At 45.9% G+C, this 19738-nt stretch overlaps 1 protein-coding gene and 1 pseudogene across 2 annotated transcripts in view; one reads left to right on the top strand and one right to left on the bottom strand.

The window, feature by feature from the left end:
- The window catches only part of YWHAQ (tyrosine 3-monooxygenase/tryptophan 5-monooxygenase activation protein theta), a 31279-nt gene extending 22993 nt beyond the window's left edge, over positions 1-8286 (bottom strand). The window contains exons 1-2 of one of the 2 annotated variants that reach the window (XM_018055677.1): positions 8150-8286; positions 7293-7665 (exon numbers count right to left, since the gene is read on the bottom strand). In XM_018055677.1, coding sequence (XP_017911166.1) covers positions 7293-7586 — 294 coding nt within the window. In that variant the 5' untranslated portion in view covers positions 7587-7665; positions 8150-8286. The remainder of the gene's footprint in view (positions 1-7292; positions 7666-8149) is intronic. The other variant, XM_018055678.1, reaches the window with a different exon arrangement.
- Positions 15648-15977, top strand: LOC102188057 (annotated as a pseudogene).

Here is a 19738-nt window from a genome sequence, read left to right as displayed (position 1 = left end):
AATCTGTATCAGCACAAAGACCATTACAATCACCATAGAAAGTTCCTCTATCCCCCAGGTCCCCACTCTTCTGATTTTTCACATAGAGACTATCTGTGCTTGTTCTAGAATTTCATATAACTAGAATGACATTATGTACTTCTTCACTTAGCACGTTTTTGAAATTCATCTATATTACAGTATGTATCAATAGTCCATTCCTTTTTACTGCTGAGCAGTACTCTATGAATATACCGCAATTAATTCATTTTCCTAATAATGGACTGTTTTCAGTTTCCTGATCTTAGAACAAAGCTACTATGGTCATTCTCGTACAGGGCTTTTTCTCTTGTGTAAAAACGTTAAGAGTAGAAATTTTCTAGGGGAAAAAACCTTTTAATCATGGAAAATCTCAAACATATACAAGAAGAGAGAACAGCACGATGAGTTCTCATTAAAGCCAGCTGCTACTATATCAATTCACACACACACCTGTTTCACCTTAACCCCCTCCTACTATTTTGAAGTTGTAGATACCATCATTGTGTCTTCAAATACTTCAAAATGTAAACAAACATTTATAATCTGGTCAAATTATTTACTATGAAATAATCAAGAAAACTTCATTTGATTTACCCATGGATTAAGTGTTCTTTCAAATGATGTTTCTCTACCATTCCTCCTTGATACCTAGAAAGTCAATGGCACAAAGATACCTTCTGCTGTTACTCTGAAAGAACTAGTGCTAAACACAAAATCTAGTATTGATAAATATCATAAAGAAATAAACATCAATATGATCAAGCAGATTTCCCAACTGCCAAGCACCTTGAATTACCTAATCTCATGACATGGTATCATTTTATAAGTGAAACTGGTGTTGTTCAGTCGCTAAGTGATGTTCCACTCTTTGTGACCCCATGAACTGGCTTCCCTGTCCTTGACTATCTCCCTAAGTTAGATCAAACTCATGTCCATTGAGTCAGTGATGCCATCCAACCATCTCATCCTCTGTCCACCCCCCTCCTGCCCTCAATCTGTCTCAGCATCAGTGTCTTATCCAGTCAGCTCTTCGCATTAAGTGGCCAAAGTACAGGAGTTTTAGCATCAGTCCTTACAATGAATATTCAGGTTTGATTTCTTTACAATTAATGGGTTGATCTCCTTTGTAGTCCAAGAGACTCTTAAGGGTCTTCTCCAGCACCACAATTCAAAAGCATGAATTCTTTGGCCCTCAACATTCTTTATAGACCAACTCTCACATTCATACATGACTACTGGGAAAATCATAGCTTTGACTAGATGGATATTTGTCGGCAAAGTGATGTCTCTGCTTTTTAATACACTGGCCTAGGTTTATCATAGCAAGTGAAACCATATATGAAACTTTAAAAAAGTCTGATAACTAGCTCTTTGTGAGAACAAAGGGAGTACTCATTACATTCTTAAGAGGTGAACAAGGAGGTAAAATTTCAACCCTTTCAGTAACTAGATTTTTGTTAACCTCAAACAACTATCTGTACTGGAGAGGGTAAGGGGAAATGGCAATTCTCAACAACAGCTGATGACAGTATAAACACACATAATCTTTTCCAAGGGCTATCTGGGAAAAAGCTGGAAATTTCATTTCCAAAAACTTAACTAAGTAAACTCTTGCATAAAGCATGCAACAAGGATGTTCTTCTCAGTGTTGTTTGTAACAGAAGAATTGTTTACAATCTAAATGTTCAATAGGGCATTAGTATAATTACACAACATCCAAATAAACACACTACAGGGTTTACATCTAGAACCACATATGCCAAACTATTAATGGCAGTTATGAAAGAGAGGGAAATACTTGCCACTCATCAATTCTAACGGACACTTTCTAAATAGGTTTCACTATAATTTCAGTTGGATCCTTTTTCTCTATGCCAAGGTTGGTTTTTTTTTTTTTCCTTTAAAAAAAAAAAAAAAAAAAAAGGCAAAGCTCAAGGCCTTAGAGGTAACCCTAAGGTGGAACTCTGAAAATACAAGGTCCCCTGAGTAACTGCCAGAAAGGTGAAACTGTAGAGTTAAACAGCATACAGAGTGACAAAGAAACAAAAAATAACTGGTATCTTAGACAAAAGGTTCTGACAAGATGCTAATATACTAGTAAGAACCTAAAGGACAGGTGTCATACAATTCAATACAACTTAATACTGCTTGTTTTATTTATGACCTAACCCAGAGTTCCTCAATCTTGGCATTACTATCATTTGGGTTGGGTAATTCTGTGGCAGGGGACTGATTCTCCTATGCATTAAGTGATGATCAGCAGCATTTAGGCTTCTATTCACAGTATGTTAGTAGCACCTCCTCGCTCCCACCTCAGTCTTAGACAACCAAAAAGACTCTCTCCACAACTTGCCAAATGTCCCCTGGTGGGTAAATTCACCTGACTGAGAACCACTGATCAAGCCTTATATATCCGTATACACAATATTCCACTCTATTTCACTCTTCAGAAAGAACTCTTAGCTTCAAGGAGCTTACATTTTAACAGCAAAAAAAAATGCAAAAGTTTTAAAATGTTATTGCATTTTATTGAGGAGGGCATCAAAATTACAGATCAGGTGAGTTTTGTTCACGACAGATCTACCCTCCCTCCCTATCTTACATTTATCAAACTGTACAAATTCCTCAAAACACTGATCTTTCAGTCAGTTACTATGTTATTTAGAGCTAAATGTGTTTCACACAATTTCATCTGGAGTCACATCACCTGGATTCCTTGCTCTTCCAAACTCAGTTTTGTGACATCAACCAAGTTACTTAACTTCCTCATGTCCCTGTTTTCTTAACACAGTGGGTATATCAAGTTCTTAAAGCAGTGCTTGGCATATAGTAAAAGCCCTGTAAAAGTGAAGTCGCTCAGTCATGCCTGACTCTTTGCGAGTCCATGGACTGTAGCCTATCAGGCTCCTCCGTCCATGGGATTTTCCAGGCAAGAGTGCTGGAGTAGATTGCCATTTCCTTCTCCAGGGGATCTTCCCAACCCAGGAATCGAACCCAGGTCTCCCACACTGCAGGCAGACGCTTTACCGTCTGAGCCACCAGGGAAGCCCGATGTCAGCTATTACCTATTATCTTAACTACAAGCCTATAAAGACAAACATCATCTTCACCAATTCATAGATAAAGAAACAGAGGCTGAAAGAAACTTGCCTAGAATCGCAAAATTATAAGGTTACAGAGCAGTGATCCTAAAATATTCAGTCTTGACTCCAGAGCCCGTGATTTTTCAGTCATGTCAGTAAGCTTATGTTGAGACTAACTATCAAGTACATACTGGTTTCTTACTGCTAAATAATAACTACCACTAGATATTTTCTATAAGACATTCATTTAGAACACAACTGAATTCAAATGTATTACGGAATTAAGATAATAGGATTTACACACCAACAGAGACAAGTTTCAGTTTCTATATATCTTAAATGATTCTTACTTTAAAAAATAAGAACACAGACCTTAACTCCTGAAATTGTTTAAACAAAAGGATAACACGGGGTTGTTTGAGACAAGAGGTTACCTTGTATAATGCATTTGCTTAGGTGTCCTATTCTTACTCCAAGGTCATGGACTTTGTACATGATGTTTGTTCCCAAGTCCCAGAAGGGCTCTGTATACCCCTTTGGTTTCTTCAATTTGCCCTTACCTCACACCCAAGTTCTTAATAACTCCTGAACACCTTACTCAATTTTTTAACCACTGCCTTGCTGTCATACAACTTATTAATCATTTTTACTTAAACTTTACCATTTCCAACATTTAATAGGATCATCAATGACTTTTTCATCACCTCTTCCTAAAGGTATTTCACTGAAGTCGTCAGCTTTTCAACACTTTTCCTTTTTTTGGATTGTATATGTTGTTTTTTTTTTACTTTTTTACTGAAGTAAAGTTGACTTAAAATGTGTTAATTACTGCTTACAGCAAAGCAACTTAGTTATAGATATACACATACATTCTTTTTCCATGTCCTTTTCCATTATGGTTTGTCACAGAATATTGAATATAGTTCCCTGTGCTATACAAAGTTGTTTTTAACATTTCTTTAACAACTAACGACATGTTCTTCAACATGGACTATAAAAACTACTCATTTTAGAGTCTGAAGTCAGGGCACAGGTGGAATAACTGGGAGCATATAACTTTAATAGTCCGAGAATACCAGAATTAGAAGAAACAGAAATTTTAGCCCAACTCTCTGGTTTCACAAATGACAAAGACAGATAACTTGGTGACAGCTTCCTCTCTAACTTCTCTTAGATTCTACAAAGAACTTGACCTCGACCATTTGGGTCCCGTTATTTCGTTTGCTCTTTAGATTACTTGCATTTCAACATTTTTTACTGCCTCCACAATTCAATATTCTCTCTCAATACAGTGATTATCAAAAAGGTTGAGAGCTGTCCACCATGTTCATTTTGAGTTAACAGTCCAAATAATTCCACCCAAAACTTACTCTATCAAAGATAAAGAAAAGGCTGAGAATATCTACTTATGACCAAAATCCTGCCTATCTTCTACGTTACTCTTTTACTACTAGCCTCCTATAACAGTGTCATCTACTTCCTCCACACCAAATTCCTCTTCCTGTTTACCAGAGGGGGTCAAAGAGAAAACCTAATCTTAGCACTCATATTCAGCAATTTTAGATTTCATTTTTCTTTCCCCATTATTTTGATAGATTCCTTATTAAATCACTAATTTACCAATCATCAGACTTGTTCACTAACCAACCCTTTCTTATCTATCAGTTCAGATTACAAACTGGTAATTAGCACCCAAACTATGAATTCTAGATGCTGCCACCTACACATCATTCAAAAATCTTTCCACTGTCAATCAAATAAGGAAAATTCCCTCTGACATTCTCTTGCATAGTTTCTACACTCTTACAGGCTTTTCTACTACGATAGCTCTACACATATCCTGCTCTTCACACAAACCGTTTTCCATGAATAAGGCCGATCCTGTATATTCCTTCTGCCTGTTCTGCCTGAAATATTGACATCCCCACTGCCATCCTCCTCTTCCGATGCTCATTCCAAAAGCCACTACTTGTAAAGCCTTTCCTGAGGTTTCTGCTTCCTTCAAACGACAGAGCATTTTGTTCAGAACTGTCTTCTGGGAATTACATATTTATATTTGAGTACTTTCACATGCACTCCTTTTCATAAATTCCTGGAGGACAAAATCTCCGGTTCTCAGCTTTGTTCTTCCCCTGCTGCTTAGCACAGTGCCTTGGTACATGCTAAGCTCTCAAACACAGCCAACTTGAAGATGGGCTTTCTCAGGATTTTTGGTAAGCTGCAGTAAGTCACAATTGGTTTCTTAAGCCATTTTACTAACAAAAGTGTTTTATTTATACCCTGGCATCTGAACGCTTCTATTTCACTTAGTTTAAAAAACAGAAACAGAAAACCTGTCCTAATTTCAGGGGATCTAGCCTATTGAAACGATCTTCTTGGTCTCTCTTTGAGGTCACTTATCAACTAAGCAAACTTGCCTCTACTTAAGCCATCATAAAAACTAAAATTTATAGGAGCCAGAAAATAAAGCAAGTATTCCCAGTTAACTTGCTAGAGAACAGGAAATATTCTGTGGTCATTCTGAATTGCTGCAGGGTTAAGTAACAAACTACAAAGAAGTAACAGCACAGAACAAGAGACTGAAATATACTGTGAGAGCACCCCAAAGCAACACCTGTGCAGAAAAGCTTCTTGTTAACAGAGGGAGTTCTTACAGTCTTCCTTGATGACACAATGGATGTTGCCAACAACTGCTACCACATGCTACCGAAGTCTACAATCATTTTTATAAGTTGGCAAATTTTTTTAAATACAAGCAATTCAGTTTAAAAATCCTACATGCCTCCTCTTCACTAGGCAGGGAGTGGAAGACAGAGATGAACATATGACTTTCATAAAGCAAAAAAATCTCAGTATGCTTTTCTCCACTTTGTACACTCTCAGTATTGCTTCCTTTCCCCCTTTACCAGCTATCTTCTTCAGCCCGATTTTGTTCAGATCGCCTATTATTTGTACTGCAAAAGGAGGTGAAAGAAAAAAAATCCTGCCCCACGAATCTGATGGAGCAAGGAAAAAAAGGTTGGGAGAGCAAGAGGTATTTTCCCCTCTAGTCCCTCTTGAAAAATCACCAATCCAAAAGATGTGTCTTTCATAAGCCCACCTAAAACATGTGTAACAAACACATCAAAAATTACAATGCTGGTACTGAAATTTTAAAACCTTACCTTACTAATCAAAAGATCCATACAATGACAAAGCTAAAATGTTCTCTCTCAGTAATAAGTGTGAATCATAGCAGTCAGGCTGCTCCACCCAAAAGCCACCCTTGCTAAGACCGGACAGTTCAAAACCTGGACAGCTTTCCCGGTTTGCTCCAGGCCAGATTGGAATTCAACACCTCATTTTTAAGTGTAGCTATGTAGCAGCAAGGGAACGTTATCCCGCACTGAAATTAACCAGGATACTTCATTCTTTTTTTTAGCTGCGCCTTTTCCACATTGAAGAAACTCTCCCCCTTCCCCGTTTTTAAGGAGGAAAAAGCTCAACAGCTACTCTACTTGAAAAACGAACAATCTATTCAGGTTTTCGAAGTAAATTTGCATTATTCCTAGGTTTGGGAGGAGAACCGACTTACACTGTCGCTCTCCAAAAGGTCCCGCACTTTCCTTCAACGGAAGCCTGAGCCTATGAATTGATTAAATACATGTGAAGGGTTCCCAGATAGCCTCTGTAAGCTGAGGAACGAGTTTCAGTCTGGTACCAACCTACTCGCACGTTTCAAAATTATTTGGTGTGGAGCAACCCACTATCTAGGAAAGATCTACTTACCAGCGGGGAGGGATAAAAAAAAAAAAAGCTTCTTGATCTCAAGAACTGAAATGCACCAACCCACTATCTAGGAAAAGATCTACTTACCACTGCTGGGGGCGGGGAGCTTCTTGATCTTAAAAACTGAAATGCACCAACCCACTATCTAGGAAAGATCTACTTACCACTGAGGAGGGAGCGGTGGGGGAGGAAAAAAAGCTTCTTGATCTCAAGAACTGAAGTGACACATCAAAGAGGCCAAAGCTAACCACCTCAAACACAGCGGCAGACCATCAGGCAAGCCCCGGCCCCCATTCCGTTGCCATTAAAGTCCCGAGGGAGGGCCTCACACAAAGCTGGAAGGGAAGAGAGGAGGCCGCCGCCACCGTCCCCCGTGCCCCCAACTTCTCCCTGCACCCGGAGAAGGTCCGCGGGACTCACCAGGACCGTGGTGCAGATGGACCTCAGCTCGGACTCCACTTTCTCCCGGTAGTCCTTGATCAGCTGCAACTTCTTGTCCGAGGTGTCGGTCTTCTGCTCGATGCTGGAGATGACCCTCCAGGCGGACCGGCGGCCCCCGACCACGTTCTTGTAGGCCACCGAGAGCAGGTTGCGCTCCTCGTTGGACAGCTCGGCGCCCTGCTCCGTCACGGCCTTCATGCAGGTGGCCATGTCGTCGTAGCGCTCGGCCTGCTCGGCCAGTTTGGCCTTCTGAATCAGCTCCGTCTTCTCCATGAGGGCCGGGGGAGCGGACAGCGAGGTCGAGCGCGGACCCGGGGGGCTGGCGGGGGGTGGGGGGGCGCGGCGAGGAGGCCTGAGGGCGGGCGCCGGGGTGGGGGGGCGGCAGGAGGGCGGGGGCGGCGCCGTCAGACAATGCGCCCCGCCGCCCGGCCGCCCCTTTTGTCCGTCCCCGCGCGCGGCCCAGTTGAATTTCCCTCCCCCCGCCCACGCTCCCCACACTGCGGGGCGCCCCGGAGGGCCTGGGGGGTGAGGGGGGCGCCCGCCGAGCCGGGCCGCGCGGCCTGAGGTAGAAGCTGAGGTGAGTTGAGGCAAGGGTGAGGAGGAAAGGCCGCTCCCGCGCCCGCCCGGGGCCCAAGATGGAAGCGGCCGTTGGCCCGCACCTTCCCGCCGGAGCCTGTCCCTGAGGAGAGCGGGCGTCGAGGCCCGCCGCTGTCCCTCCCGCCTCCCCCACCGCACCCCGGGGAAGGCCTCCAGCCGGACACACAGGCCCGGCCGGACCCCCGAGGAGGGATTTCTCCTCCCCCGGCCCCGCGCCCCGAGGCGACCCCAGCGCTCACCTTCACGTCTCCGCGGCCGCGGCGCGAGTCCCACCACTTGGATCCCTCTTCTGGCTTTAGCCGAGGACCCTCCCGTCTCAGCCTACCTCGGAGCCGACAGGCGGGGCCACCGCGCGGCCCGCCCCTCGAGGCCGCCCACCCCCGCCAATGGCGCGCCGAGATGTCCCCTAGAGTTCCGCCTCCCTCCCCGCCTCTGGCCAATGAAGACTGAGCGCGCGGAAACGGGGGCGGAGGAGAAGGGGGCGGGGCGGTAGGGGGAAGGGGAGGCTAGGAGGGTGGGTCGGCTTGGGCAAGTTCGGTTGGCCGGCAGGCTGCGGCTTCGGCCACGGGGTTTCCTCCAATTAGATCCAGGGTAAAAGGACGTCACTGTTACCATGGCAATGCTGTTACCAACGCCCCTCATCCTCCCAGCCACCCCCGGCACTCGTGGGCGCGGCACGGGAGCGGGAAGCTCGCACGACCTCTCCTGCGGCGGCCGGGTTCTCTTGCTGCTGCGGCGTTGCAGACAGTTCACTGCATCTTGTTGGCTCCCCATGCAGCTGCGGCTCTCGTCGGCCCGGGTGAGGTCGGGCCTGGGAGGGTGACACCATCGGCTGTTTTGTTACCCAAACTCCTGTCTTTCCTCCACCTTCCTATTCGTGACAAAGGTTTGGAGCTCAAGACACTGAACCTAGCCTTTAATGACATTACGATGGGGACCGTGAATTAGAAATAATCCCATCCCCATTAAAGAGGACTTAGTTCCTGGAGAAAGTGGCATAAGCTTGGGTTTTACACTTTCATTTTAAGACCGGCACCTAAAACCTGAAATTCCCTTGGAAAATTACCCCCTCCCCAAAAAAAGTCCAGGCAATGCCAGATATTATGACTTTCTTTCAAGTGGGAAATGACCTTAGGGATAATTGGGAGAAAAACATACATTTAATCCTCCCTCTCCCCCCCGCCAAAGCAACTGTTTTTATATTTCTTTCCAGACTTTCCAGGTCACGCATTTAAATACTTATTTTTCACATCACTGCTGTCTTACATGTACACGCTTTTTATCTTCTGGTATTATTTTTGAGAGGACAATCGAAAAGCTAAACTTCTCTCCCTAGATGTTGACTGCTGACTTTCCCTTGTGAACACCCCTCTGAAATGAGAGCGATAGCTTCAGATGGCTTCTATTCAGGGTCATCACCAGCCCTTTCCCTTCCCTTTATACTGGGAGCTCCCCTCCTGCCATTCCCTTCTCTCCGGAATGTTCCCAGTACCAGACTCCAAATAAGGTGGCTGTCCTGGGTGTCTGGAAAGTGGTCTTTGTGCCATCTGGGCTCACACTGCCGTGATTCCAGTTCCAGCACGTCCAGGGAAAAACAGATCATTGAGAGCAAAGAATGCACAGCCAAGAAAGAATTTCACATTCTAAGCGGAGGTCTTAGAAGCAGATCTGGAGACTCTAGAATGGAAGATCTGAGCACTGACAGATAGCAGGAGAAGGTGCGAACCTTACAGAAATCTCAACTCCCTCCCAGCTGCCCCTCCCTATCCTGACTTGTAAAGCTTGCTTTGTGCTTTGACAGACAGGAGAGGCCTGGGCTGGAAAGGGCTTGTGTCTTAGTGCAGAAATGCCTTACTATGTTCCAGGGTTCTAATGGAGGGCCCTGCTGTTATTTCTGGAATCCCTGGGGCCAGGCTGTAGACACACGAGTGTTTATGGCCATGTGGGCTGGGGTGGAGCCGGACACCGAGAAATCCCCATGGAAAGAATTTGCATGTGCAAGGGCAGATAAAATGCTTTCTGTATGACCAGTGCATTTCGAGCTTACTGGAATTAGAGACAGTTCAGGCGAAAGGAGAGACAGCCCAGCAGAGGTGAGTGGGGGATGGAGACCCTGGAACAGGATGGTTAGGGGATAGAACCTCTTGTAGGGAGGGAGGGTAAGGGCAAGAACACTAATTCTTTATCAGAAAGCCTGGATTGTACTGCCATCTCCCGAGGTGACCTTGGGCAAGGTTTACTTCTCTCTGTAACTCAGTCTCTATAATTTCTGCTTTTATCCAATCAGATATTTATTGAACACCAACTCATATAGTTACAATCACCTGAACTCATGGGTAAAAACTGCTTGAAAGCAATGGCACTCTATAAAACTATGTTTCATCAGGGACCAGAGGGGTAGGTTAAATCTAAAGTCCTCTGCCCCTGAAAGAACTCAGAGAAAATTAAAGCTCTGGGGACTTGAAGCCCCTGGACACATAAAGAGCTAACACTTACTGAGTGATCACATGTGTCAAACACCATTTTAAGTCTTTTGCAAGACTTAGCGCATTTAATCTGCTTAAAGCCACTGTGAAGTAGGTAGTACAGTAAGTCCCCTGCCTACAAACCTTCAAGTTTCAAACTTGCAAAGATGTGAATGTGCCTTTGACGAAGGTCAGGCGTGACACCGAAGCTTGTCTTCCATCTCCTGTTGACGATCCTTCAAGTCTGCTGCCTCCCTCCTCCAGACAGTAACTCTTCTTGCCTGTTCCCGCGATGCCAGCCCTTGTATGCCAGCTGTTGTACTGTACTAACGTACTTTTCATGGGACTGTCCTGAAAGATTAAACATGTTTTATTGTTTGTGTTTGATTTGTATGTATTATTTGCGTGAAAAGTATTAAAACCCATTACAATACAGTACTATACAGCCGATTGAGTTCGTTGGGTAATTGGGCTAACTTTGTTGGATTTATGAACAAATTGGACTTACGAATGCACTCTTAGAACAGAACTCATTCGTACACAGGGGACTTTACTCTTATGATCACCTTCTCCATTTCACAGATAAGGAAACTGAGGCGCGATGCTTGGATCGAGCACAGAGTGGAAGAGCTAGCAATGGCAGAGCCTGGATGGATGTAACCCAGTGTGCACTGCCTGGTGACCAAAGCCCGTCCCTGTAATGGCTGTGCCAGCCCTTTGCTCACCGCTGTAGGGACGCTAGGAAAGACCACACTAAGTCTCTGTTCTCTAGGAGTTTCATCCTAGCTTAATATAAAACGTGTTAAACATCCACATTCAAAGTGCTGGGAAGAACTCTAGGGAACAGAGAGCTAAGAAAGCATTGAGTTCTTACTTTATCTTTTTGATGTTCTTGTTATTTTTTCTAAATTGCTTGGTGAGAAGCTGCTTGAAGCCAGAAGATCCTAAATCCCAGCCAGAAGATCCTAAATCCCAGCTCTGTTATTTATTTGCAGTTTGACCTTGAACTTCCCAGGTGGCTCAGTGGTGAAGAATCTGCCTGCCAATATAAGAGACATAGGAGTTGCAGGTTCAGTCCCTGGGTCAGGAAGATCTGCTGGAGAAGGAAATGGCAACCCACCCCAATATTCTTGCCTGAGAAGTCCCATGGACAGAGAAACCTCATGGGCTACAGTCCATGGGGTTCCAAAGAGTGAGACACGACTGAGCCGCTAACATTTGACCTTGAACACCATGATCCTCTCTGGACCTCAGTTTTCTAACCTGTAGAAGCAATCCTTACCCCAAAGAGGTCGTGGAACTATCCCACGGGTAACGTTAGGCATATAGCAGGTGTTCAGTAAATATTGGGGTTTTTTCCCCTTCTTTCCCTCTGCTTGGTGGTAGAGTGCAGGGGAGGAAGGGAAGTGCCAGCGCTGTTATAAGCCTTGGAGCCTTATAAAAAGTTAGCGAAGGTTTATCTCTTAAATCGCTGTTGTAATTAGTGGAGTTAATGGTCTGCAGAATGGCTACACTCAGTGTACACTTCTGAATGAATGAGTCCTTCTGGTTGAGTTTACTCTCATAAATTGTTTCAGTGGTTTATTTGCCCAGAGTAGTGGGTCGTCCAGAGGAACTTATTCCTCTCCAGCCTTGTGGCAGGTATTTCACTGACAAACATGTGAGTGGGACTTTTCACTGCAGATTTCTGTATAATCACCATCACTGCTTCTGTTGAGAGGGTGGTTGAAAAACTGCCTGACTGCCCACTCCACTGGGAGGGGTGAATGAGATTCACTAAGAGCCAGGACAGTTTGGTCAGGGCAGGGTCTTCCCACACATTTCCTGGCTGAGGGCTGGGGTCAGGCTGATGGAACTCAGTCTCCCGTCAGCCCTGCAGCAGGCAAAGCTCATTCTTGCCGTCTGCAGGCATCCGTCTGTGCTTGTGGGTGTCCCGTTTCTGGCACTTCCTGGACACCCATGGGCTATTTATTGTTTTCCAGCTCTCCTGTGTGTTCTCAGGGACAAAAATCTAATCAAATCATTCCATCATTAAAAAACAGATAAGTCTTCTGGCAATAGTTCTTCTGCCACAATTTGCATTTTAAAAAAAAGAAAGCTCTTACATTTGAAAAAAAAAAAGTTCACTGGTAGGGGAATTTCCTGGTAGTCCAATGGTTAGGACTCGGCACAAGCCATGTAACATGGCCAAAAAAAGAAAAAAGTTTACTGGTAGAATTTCAGGCATTCTGAACCAACATTTGGTCCACTAGCCTTTTGGGGAAGGACTTCAGCATTCTGACATTTCTCCAGCATTTCGTATATGTCAATAAGGTACTTTAAGAAAAAAAAAAGATTGCTTTTGTAATGATAAGAGTAATGATGACAGTATTGATTAAAAATGTAACAGCACACGTCAAGGCTTCCCTTGTAGCTCAGCTGGTAAAGAATCTGCCTATAGTGCAGGAGACCTGGGTTCAATTCCTGGGTCAGGAAGATCCCCTGGAGAAGGAGATGGCAACCCACTCCAGTATTCTTGCCTGGAAAATCCCATGGACAGAGGAGCCTGGCAGGCCACATACAGTCCATGGGGTTGCAAGCGTTGGACAGGACTTAGAGACTAAACCACCAGCACACATCATATTAAAAATGAAACAACATATAAGAGTATAAAAAGAGCCTGTGAAGCTGTCTCTGCAGGGGGACCATTGCAGGCATTTTAGGAACCTCCTTCTAGACACAGCTGCTGGTTTCATGTGGAGACATGCATGTGGTTTTACATGTGTAAGATTACATTCTTCACTTTGTTCAGGGCAATGGTTAATTTTATGTGTCAACTTGGCTGGGTCACAGTGTGCGCAGTATTTGACCATACATTATTCCAGATGTTTCCGTGAGAGTTTCAGGGAGAGATGAACATTTAACTTGGTGGACTCTGAGTAAGCAGATTGCCCCCTCTAATATGGGTGGGCCACGTCCACCAGTTGAAGGCCTGAATAGAATAAAAAGAATGATCTTCCCGAGCAAGAGAGAATTTTCCAGCAGACGGACTTTGAACTTGCTCTGTAATGTCAGCTCTCCCTGGGTCTCCCACAAACTTCAGACTCTAACAGAAATAGTTTCTCCTAGATCTCCCCGCTACAGGCTGATCCTGGAAATTTTGGATTTGCTAATTCCTTGTAATAAATCTCTCTATATATCTATCTTCTTATTATCTTATATATGCATGCATGTGTGCTAAGTCACTTCAGTCATGTCTGACTCTTTGAGAATTTATGGACTGTGGCCTGCCAGGCTGCTCTGTATACAGGATTCTCCAGGCAAGAATACTAGAGTGGGTTCCCATGCCGCCTTCCAGGGGATCTTCCTGACCCAAGGATCAAACCTGCATACCTTAGTTCTCCTGTATTGACAGGTGGGTTCTTTACCACTAGCGCCATCTGGGAAGCATATATATGGTGGTGACATGCAGGAGACACAGGTTCGATCCCTGGGTTAGGAAGATTCTCTGGAGAAGGAAATGGCAACCCACTCCAGTATCCGTGCCTGGGAAACCCCATGAACAGAGGAGCCTGGCAGGCTACACAGTCCACGGGGTTACGAAGAGTCAGACATGACTGAAGCGACTTAGCATACCTATATATCTTATTATTTTTCTCCGGAGAATCTTGAGTAATACTTTTATTCAACAAATGATATGATATCTTTAACTGGCTTTAAGTGTGTGTCTGTGACATCAGATTCACCTCTGAGCTTCCTGAGAGCTAGGGTTTTCTTCTTTGATCTTGTATCCATAGTGCCCTCTCAACAGAGGTGAGCCACCCTCCACTGCGGGTGAATAAACTGATGCCCAGGGAGGTTAAATTACCAGTCTCAATTGCTAAACTACAGAGGTCAGATTAAAAAACAAGTCTGGGTGATTTCAATCTTCTTCTACAACAATAAACAAGACTGCACTACCTGCCATGGGAGATGAAAACTCCAGGGTTTGCTGGCCTGGGAACAATGTTTAGTTATCTGAGGCTCGTGGGTGGCTAAGTATATATCTGCTGGTGAGTCAGCGGCTGATTTTATTTTCATGTGGAAGCCTCTGTTTTTCCTCTCTGTCTCTGCAGGGAGAGGGTACCTCTTCATCCTTTATCTGTCCCCTTTAATTAATTATATGTCTGTCTCTCCTCTCTTCTCCCTGCGCGCCCTTAAGTCTGTGACCTTCCAGCAGGCAGAGTTTCATCTGCTTTCCATGACCCTGGTGACTGACTAATGGAAGACATTCATAGAGGGTTTGTTTTGGGGCTTCCCTGGTGTCTCAGATGGTAAAGAATCTGCCTGCAAGGCAGGAGATACGGGTTCATTCCCAGAGTAGGGAAGATCCCCTGGAGGAGGGCATGGCAACCCACTCCAGTATTCTTGCCTGGAGAATCCCATGGACAGAGGAACCTGGCAGGCTATGATTGCAAAGAGTGGGACACACCTGAGCGAATAACACGTTCACACTTCACACTTTTGGGCCGTTAAGGAGGACATTTCTGATACCGGCAATTGTTGGTGCTGTGTGCTTACTTTGTTTCCAACCATATGCGAAATCACTAGCAGGTTAGTAAATTCGCAGAGGAAAGCATGCGAAGCAGAGCTGTATACCCCTCAGAGATTCCATCAACACGGAATTGCATTTGCTTTGACAAGCACACCAAGAACCTTGAGGTTGACCCCAAAGGGACCTGAACATCAGAAAACGTCCTAAAGTTTCCACACTGATGCTCACCCATGGCGGAGTGAATGAACTCTCCAAGGAGCTGCCCACCCCTGACTCAGGCTCAACTTCCTATCTGTTCATTCAACAAAATATTGAAGGCTCTATCCTGGGTCAGACACAACTCTCGGGGCTGGGATTCCAAAAAGAATAAAGACACAGCGTTTGCCTGGTGAGAGCCTGATGGAGAGCAGGGAGGTGGGATAGCTCAGAGGGGCGGCAGGGAGTTCTCCCTGGCTTCTCAGTTCTCAGTTGCTCAGCGACCTGACTTCCCAGCCGCAGTGGTTTCAAAGTGACTGTTCAGAAAGTAAAATTACTTTCACAATAGAATTACTCCTGAAAGCCCCTCTGAAATCCACTCGACCTTCTTTCTCATCAGATGATTCAGAGCAGAGGAAGCGCTGGGGCTCCAGGGCCAGCCTGGGCCTGTCCCTGTGGCCTGACCTGGGAGCCGGTCTCCGTGGAAGGTCTGTGCAAGGCAATCAGTTGACAGATAGAGACGACAGACCTATGAAAAGCTAGTGAGCTCGCCGTGCTGACAGCATGCTCGTGAATGTGCTGAGCTTTCCTAAAGCCCACCAGACTTTCTGTAAAAGCTGTGGCAAGCACCAGCCCCACAACGTGACCCAGTGCAAGAAGGGCAAGGAGTCTGTATGCCCAGGGAAAGCAGGGTTAGGACAGAGAGCAGAGTGGCTGTGGTGGGCAGACGAAGCCGATTTTCTGGAAAAAGGCTAAAACTGCAAATATTGTACTGAGGCTTGAATGCATTGAGCCCAATGGCCGATCTGAGAGACTGCAGGCTATTAACAGCTGCATGCATTTTCAGCTGGGAGGAGATAGAAGAAGAGTAAGGGCCAACTGATCCAGTTTTGAGCTCCCTATTTTGTTTTATTATGAAAATAATAAAAATTTGAGATTGTTTAATTTAAAAACAAATTAGAAAGCCCAAGAGGCTGGTGCCTTTTAGTGAAAGAGCACGCAACCCATATGTCTTAGGCAGGTCTAGGTAAGTAGCAAGGAGCCTCAATTACCACCAAAAATGCTCATTATGTTTTTTTTTTTTTTGCTGTTGTTGCTCATGTCAACTATATATATATAGATAGATATTAAAAATATAAACACTGTGTGTATGTGTATGCAGTGTTTAGATTTTTTTTTTTAAGTTTGGGTGCATAAAGCAGCACATCTTCAACCATCTCCCAAATTATGACTCATCTGCAGACAATTCAGGACAGTTGAATGGATGAATGAACACACAACAGCCGGAGAACAATGCACACAGTATTGATTGTGTGGCTCTCACAATGAGAGCTATGGGAGTGGAGAGCAGGGAGACATGAGTGTGGGCCGGAGCCGTTGCAGAAGACGTCAGGGCTCGGAAGGCTCCAGAGAGAGGGGGGTTGTGGTAAAAGGAGGGTGCCACCCAGATGATGATGGTGTGGATACTCATCTTCCGCTGTCCTGGTGGAGGCCTCTGGAAGGGCAGGGAGGCCATAGCATCTCCTCTTTGTGAGGGAGTCAGCTTTGGACAGGCCTGAGCCCTGAGAAGGGGGTTCTGGACAGAAGGCTGGAGTGCAGACTACCCGAGGAGGGCTCGGCCTCCACGGTGTGGAGGTGGACCCACGTTGGTTGCTTTAACTCCCTCTGCATAACAGCCCAACCACACAGACAGCTTAACAAGTGCACAGCGAGTTGGGGAGACTGGTTCCATTAACATCCTGGGCCATTGGGCAGGGCGGATCTCATAAAAAATGCAGGTCTCTGCTTTACTTTCCTGCTTAAAACCCTTCAGCTTCGTTTAACTGCAGTTCAACATAGTGGTTGGATTCAGAAGCCAGGTGGCCTAGCTCTGCTACCCATGGGATAGGGGATACTAGGAGGTTAGTTAAGTGCACAGAGCTTCACTCTCCTCACTCTTAAGACGGGATGATGACCTAGCTCTGAGGTTGTTATCAGGATTCCATGAATTTATAATAGAATGTGCTTTGAACCGTGTCATATAAGTGGCACTAGTGGTAAAGAACCTGTCTGACAATGCAGGAGACCTAAGCGATACAGGTTCCATCCCTGGGTCGAGAAGATCCCCTGGAGAAGGGAATGGCAACCCACTCCAGTACTCTTGCCTGGAAAATCCCATGGACAGAGAAGCCTGGTGGGCTGCAGTCCATGGGGCTGCAAAGAGTCAGACACGACTGAAGCGGCTTTGCACGCAGCACACTCATATATGTGTTTGTTAGATGAATACAATCAACTCTAAATCCTTAAGCTAACTCACAAACCCCCCAGTGATGGCACTCCAGTTTCTCTTCTGTCTGATCTGTTGCTTCACCTGTACTTTAGCTTCTTCTGAGCTCTGCTCCTTCCATCCCCTCTTTCCTCACATCTTCACCTGGTTCACCTGTCATCTCCTGAGTCTGCAGAAATGACCGCCTCTTGGGGCTGTCCTTGGGTTCCTCTCCCCTCCCTGCTCTGCAAGCAGGAAGCATGGGACATCATTTCCCCACCCCCTGCACCAGGAAGGTGGGGCTATATTTCTGTAACTATGTCTCTGTAACTTGCCCAGGTAGCCCCAGTGCCCAGCAGAGTGCTTGGTGGCTAGACTGGGTACCAAGAGATGGACAACTGAAGAGACAAATGAACAAGCGCTGGAAGGAGGAGTCACAGATAAGTGTACATCAGCCACAGGACAGGGCGAACTGAGGACAAGGCTCAGGATGGCCTCGGGCTCTGGCCAGAGCCCACACCCCAGCTGGAGGCACCTGTGACTTGCTGGGAGGGACTGGAAGCCCCAGGCAACCCCTAGAGTCTCTCCCTTCCCTCCATCCTGTCCAGCTCTATAGACAAACTCCCAGTTGCTCCAGAAGGATGGTGATTAAGAGAACACAATGAGAAAACTCAGGGAGACAGTGAAGGACAGGACAGCCTGGTGTGCTACAGTTCATGGAGTCACAGAGAGTCGGACACAGACTTGGTGAAAAGTGAAGAAAATGTTGCAGAGGGAAATCCCTTTCGAAAATGAATAACCCCTTGATTTATTTGGACAGTTTCTCTTCTGGATTTCCTTAAAACCCAGGTAAGAAATTTAGGGACATCATGGTGGTGGTGGTGGTTTAGTCACTCAGTTGTGTCCGACTCTTTGCGAACCCATGGACTGTAGCCTTCCAGGCTTCTCTGTCCCTGGGATTCTCCAGGCAAGAATACTGGAGTGGGTTGCCATTTCCTTCTCCAGGGGATCTTCCCAACCCCAGGGATTGAACTTGTGTCTCCTGAATTGCAGGCAGATTCTTTACTGACTGAGCTATGAGGGAAGCCCCCAGCGATGTCATATATCTAAACAAAATACATAAAAGCCTGTTCTATCAAAAGCCACCCCTGGAAGGAAGGAGCAGATGTTGCCTTGCTCTGTTTTTAATGGCCCACGAAGCGCCTGGAGGCGGCCAGCGTTCTAATCAATGTGAATAAGCAAATGATCCCCAGCCGCTCTCCCTACTCCTGGTTCTGAAACTCAGAGACATGCCAGTCAGACTGATGAGCCCAGGATCACTTTGAAGGATCCTATAGCAGCCGAATCGTTGAAATGTGTTCAAACAGAATACGGTAGCAGCAGCTGCTACAGCTGTCAAGTAAGCTTCCTGAAATAAAGGGGAAAAGGCAGCAACAGCCTGTTGCTCTTGAGCCAATGGATTTAGAACACGAGATCAAGTAAGAGAGATTGAAAAAAAAAATACAGGAAGTTGGTGAAATGAGAACTTGGCTCACTGGGCCAAAGTACGCAGCCTGGGGTCTTGGACAGAAAATTTTAGCTGCCACACAGGCAGTCCCTGAAGGGTTAGGGACTGGGGGGCCGATGCTGAAGCTCAGCCAGGATGTGATGATGAGGGGGCAGGAATCTGACAGCCCTTCTGCCCTCAGAAGTCTGGCCAGCCCAGAAGGAGTCATGAGGGGGCCACCAGGGTCCTTGGAGCCTCTGCACATAAAAGCACATTTAGTCACAAGGCTAGGAGGTGCTCAGAAAATGCATGCCTCCCTTTCCCTTCCCCTTCCTGAAGAACAGGGACGCAGTTTGGTCAAGGTTAATTTCTGCATCAGAGTCCTTAGTTGTAAATAACAGAAACTGATTCTGACTTAAATGTAAGACCATTGCTGCTAAGTCACTTCAGTCATGTCCGACTCTGTGCGACCCCATGGACTGCAGCCTACCAGGCTCCCCCGTCCGTAGGAGTCTCCAGGCAAGAGTACTGGAGTGGGCTGTAAGACCATTACTCCTTACCAATTGTGAAGAAGGCTGGGGAACCAGCCAGTCAGCCAAAATGGGCGGGCACTGGGGACAGTGTGCAGCCAGAACCACGGCCAAAATTTCACCACAGACCTCAGCCAGAGGGATTCCCGTTGCTTCTGCGGCTGGACCCCCGACCTTGATCGGTCCCTACTTCACTGACTCCATGGGCACCAGACCCTGGACCCTGGATACTGGGTTCATCCTCATAGAAATCCCAAGGCAGCTTTACCACTGCCCCCAGAAAGACCTCTCCACAAGCCCTGCTTCTTTGAGCCATTCACCGGAGATTCAGAATCCCATTGTGGGTTGTCTGGCCAGGCCTGAGTTAAGTGCTGTGTCATGCTACAAGATAAGC

The sequence above is a fragment of the Capra hircus genome, chromosome 11 (genome assembly GCF_001704415.2).
Source record: "Capra hircus breed San Clemente chromosome 11, ASM170441v1, whole genome shotgun sequence".
Taxonomy (NCBI): Eukaryota; Metazoa; Chordata; class Mammalia; order Artiodactyla; family Bovidae; genus Capra; species Capra hircus.
Note: the sequence above shows the minus strand (reverse complement) of the source record. Positions and strands in the feature narration are given on the sequence as shown.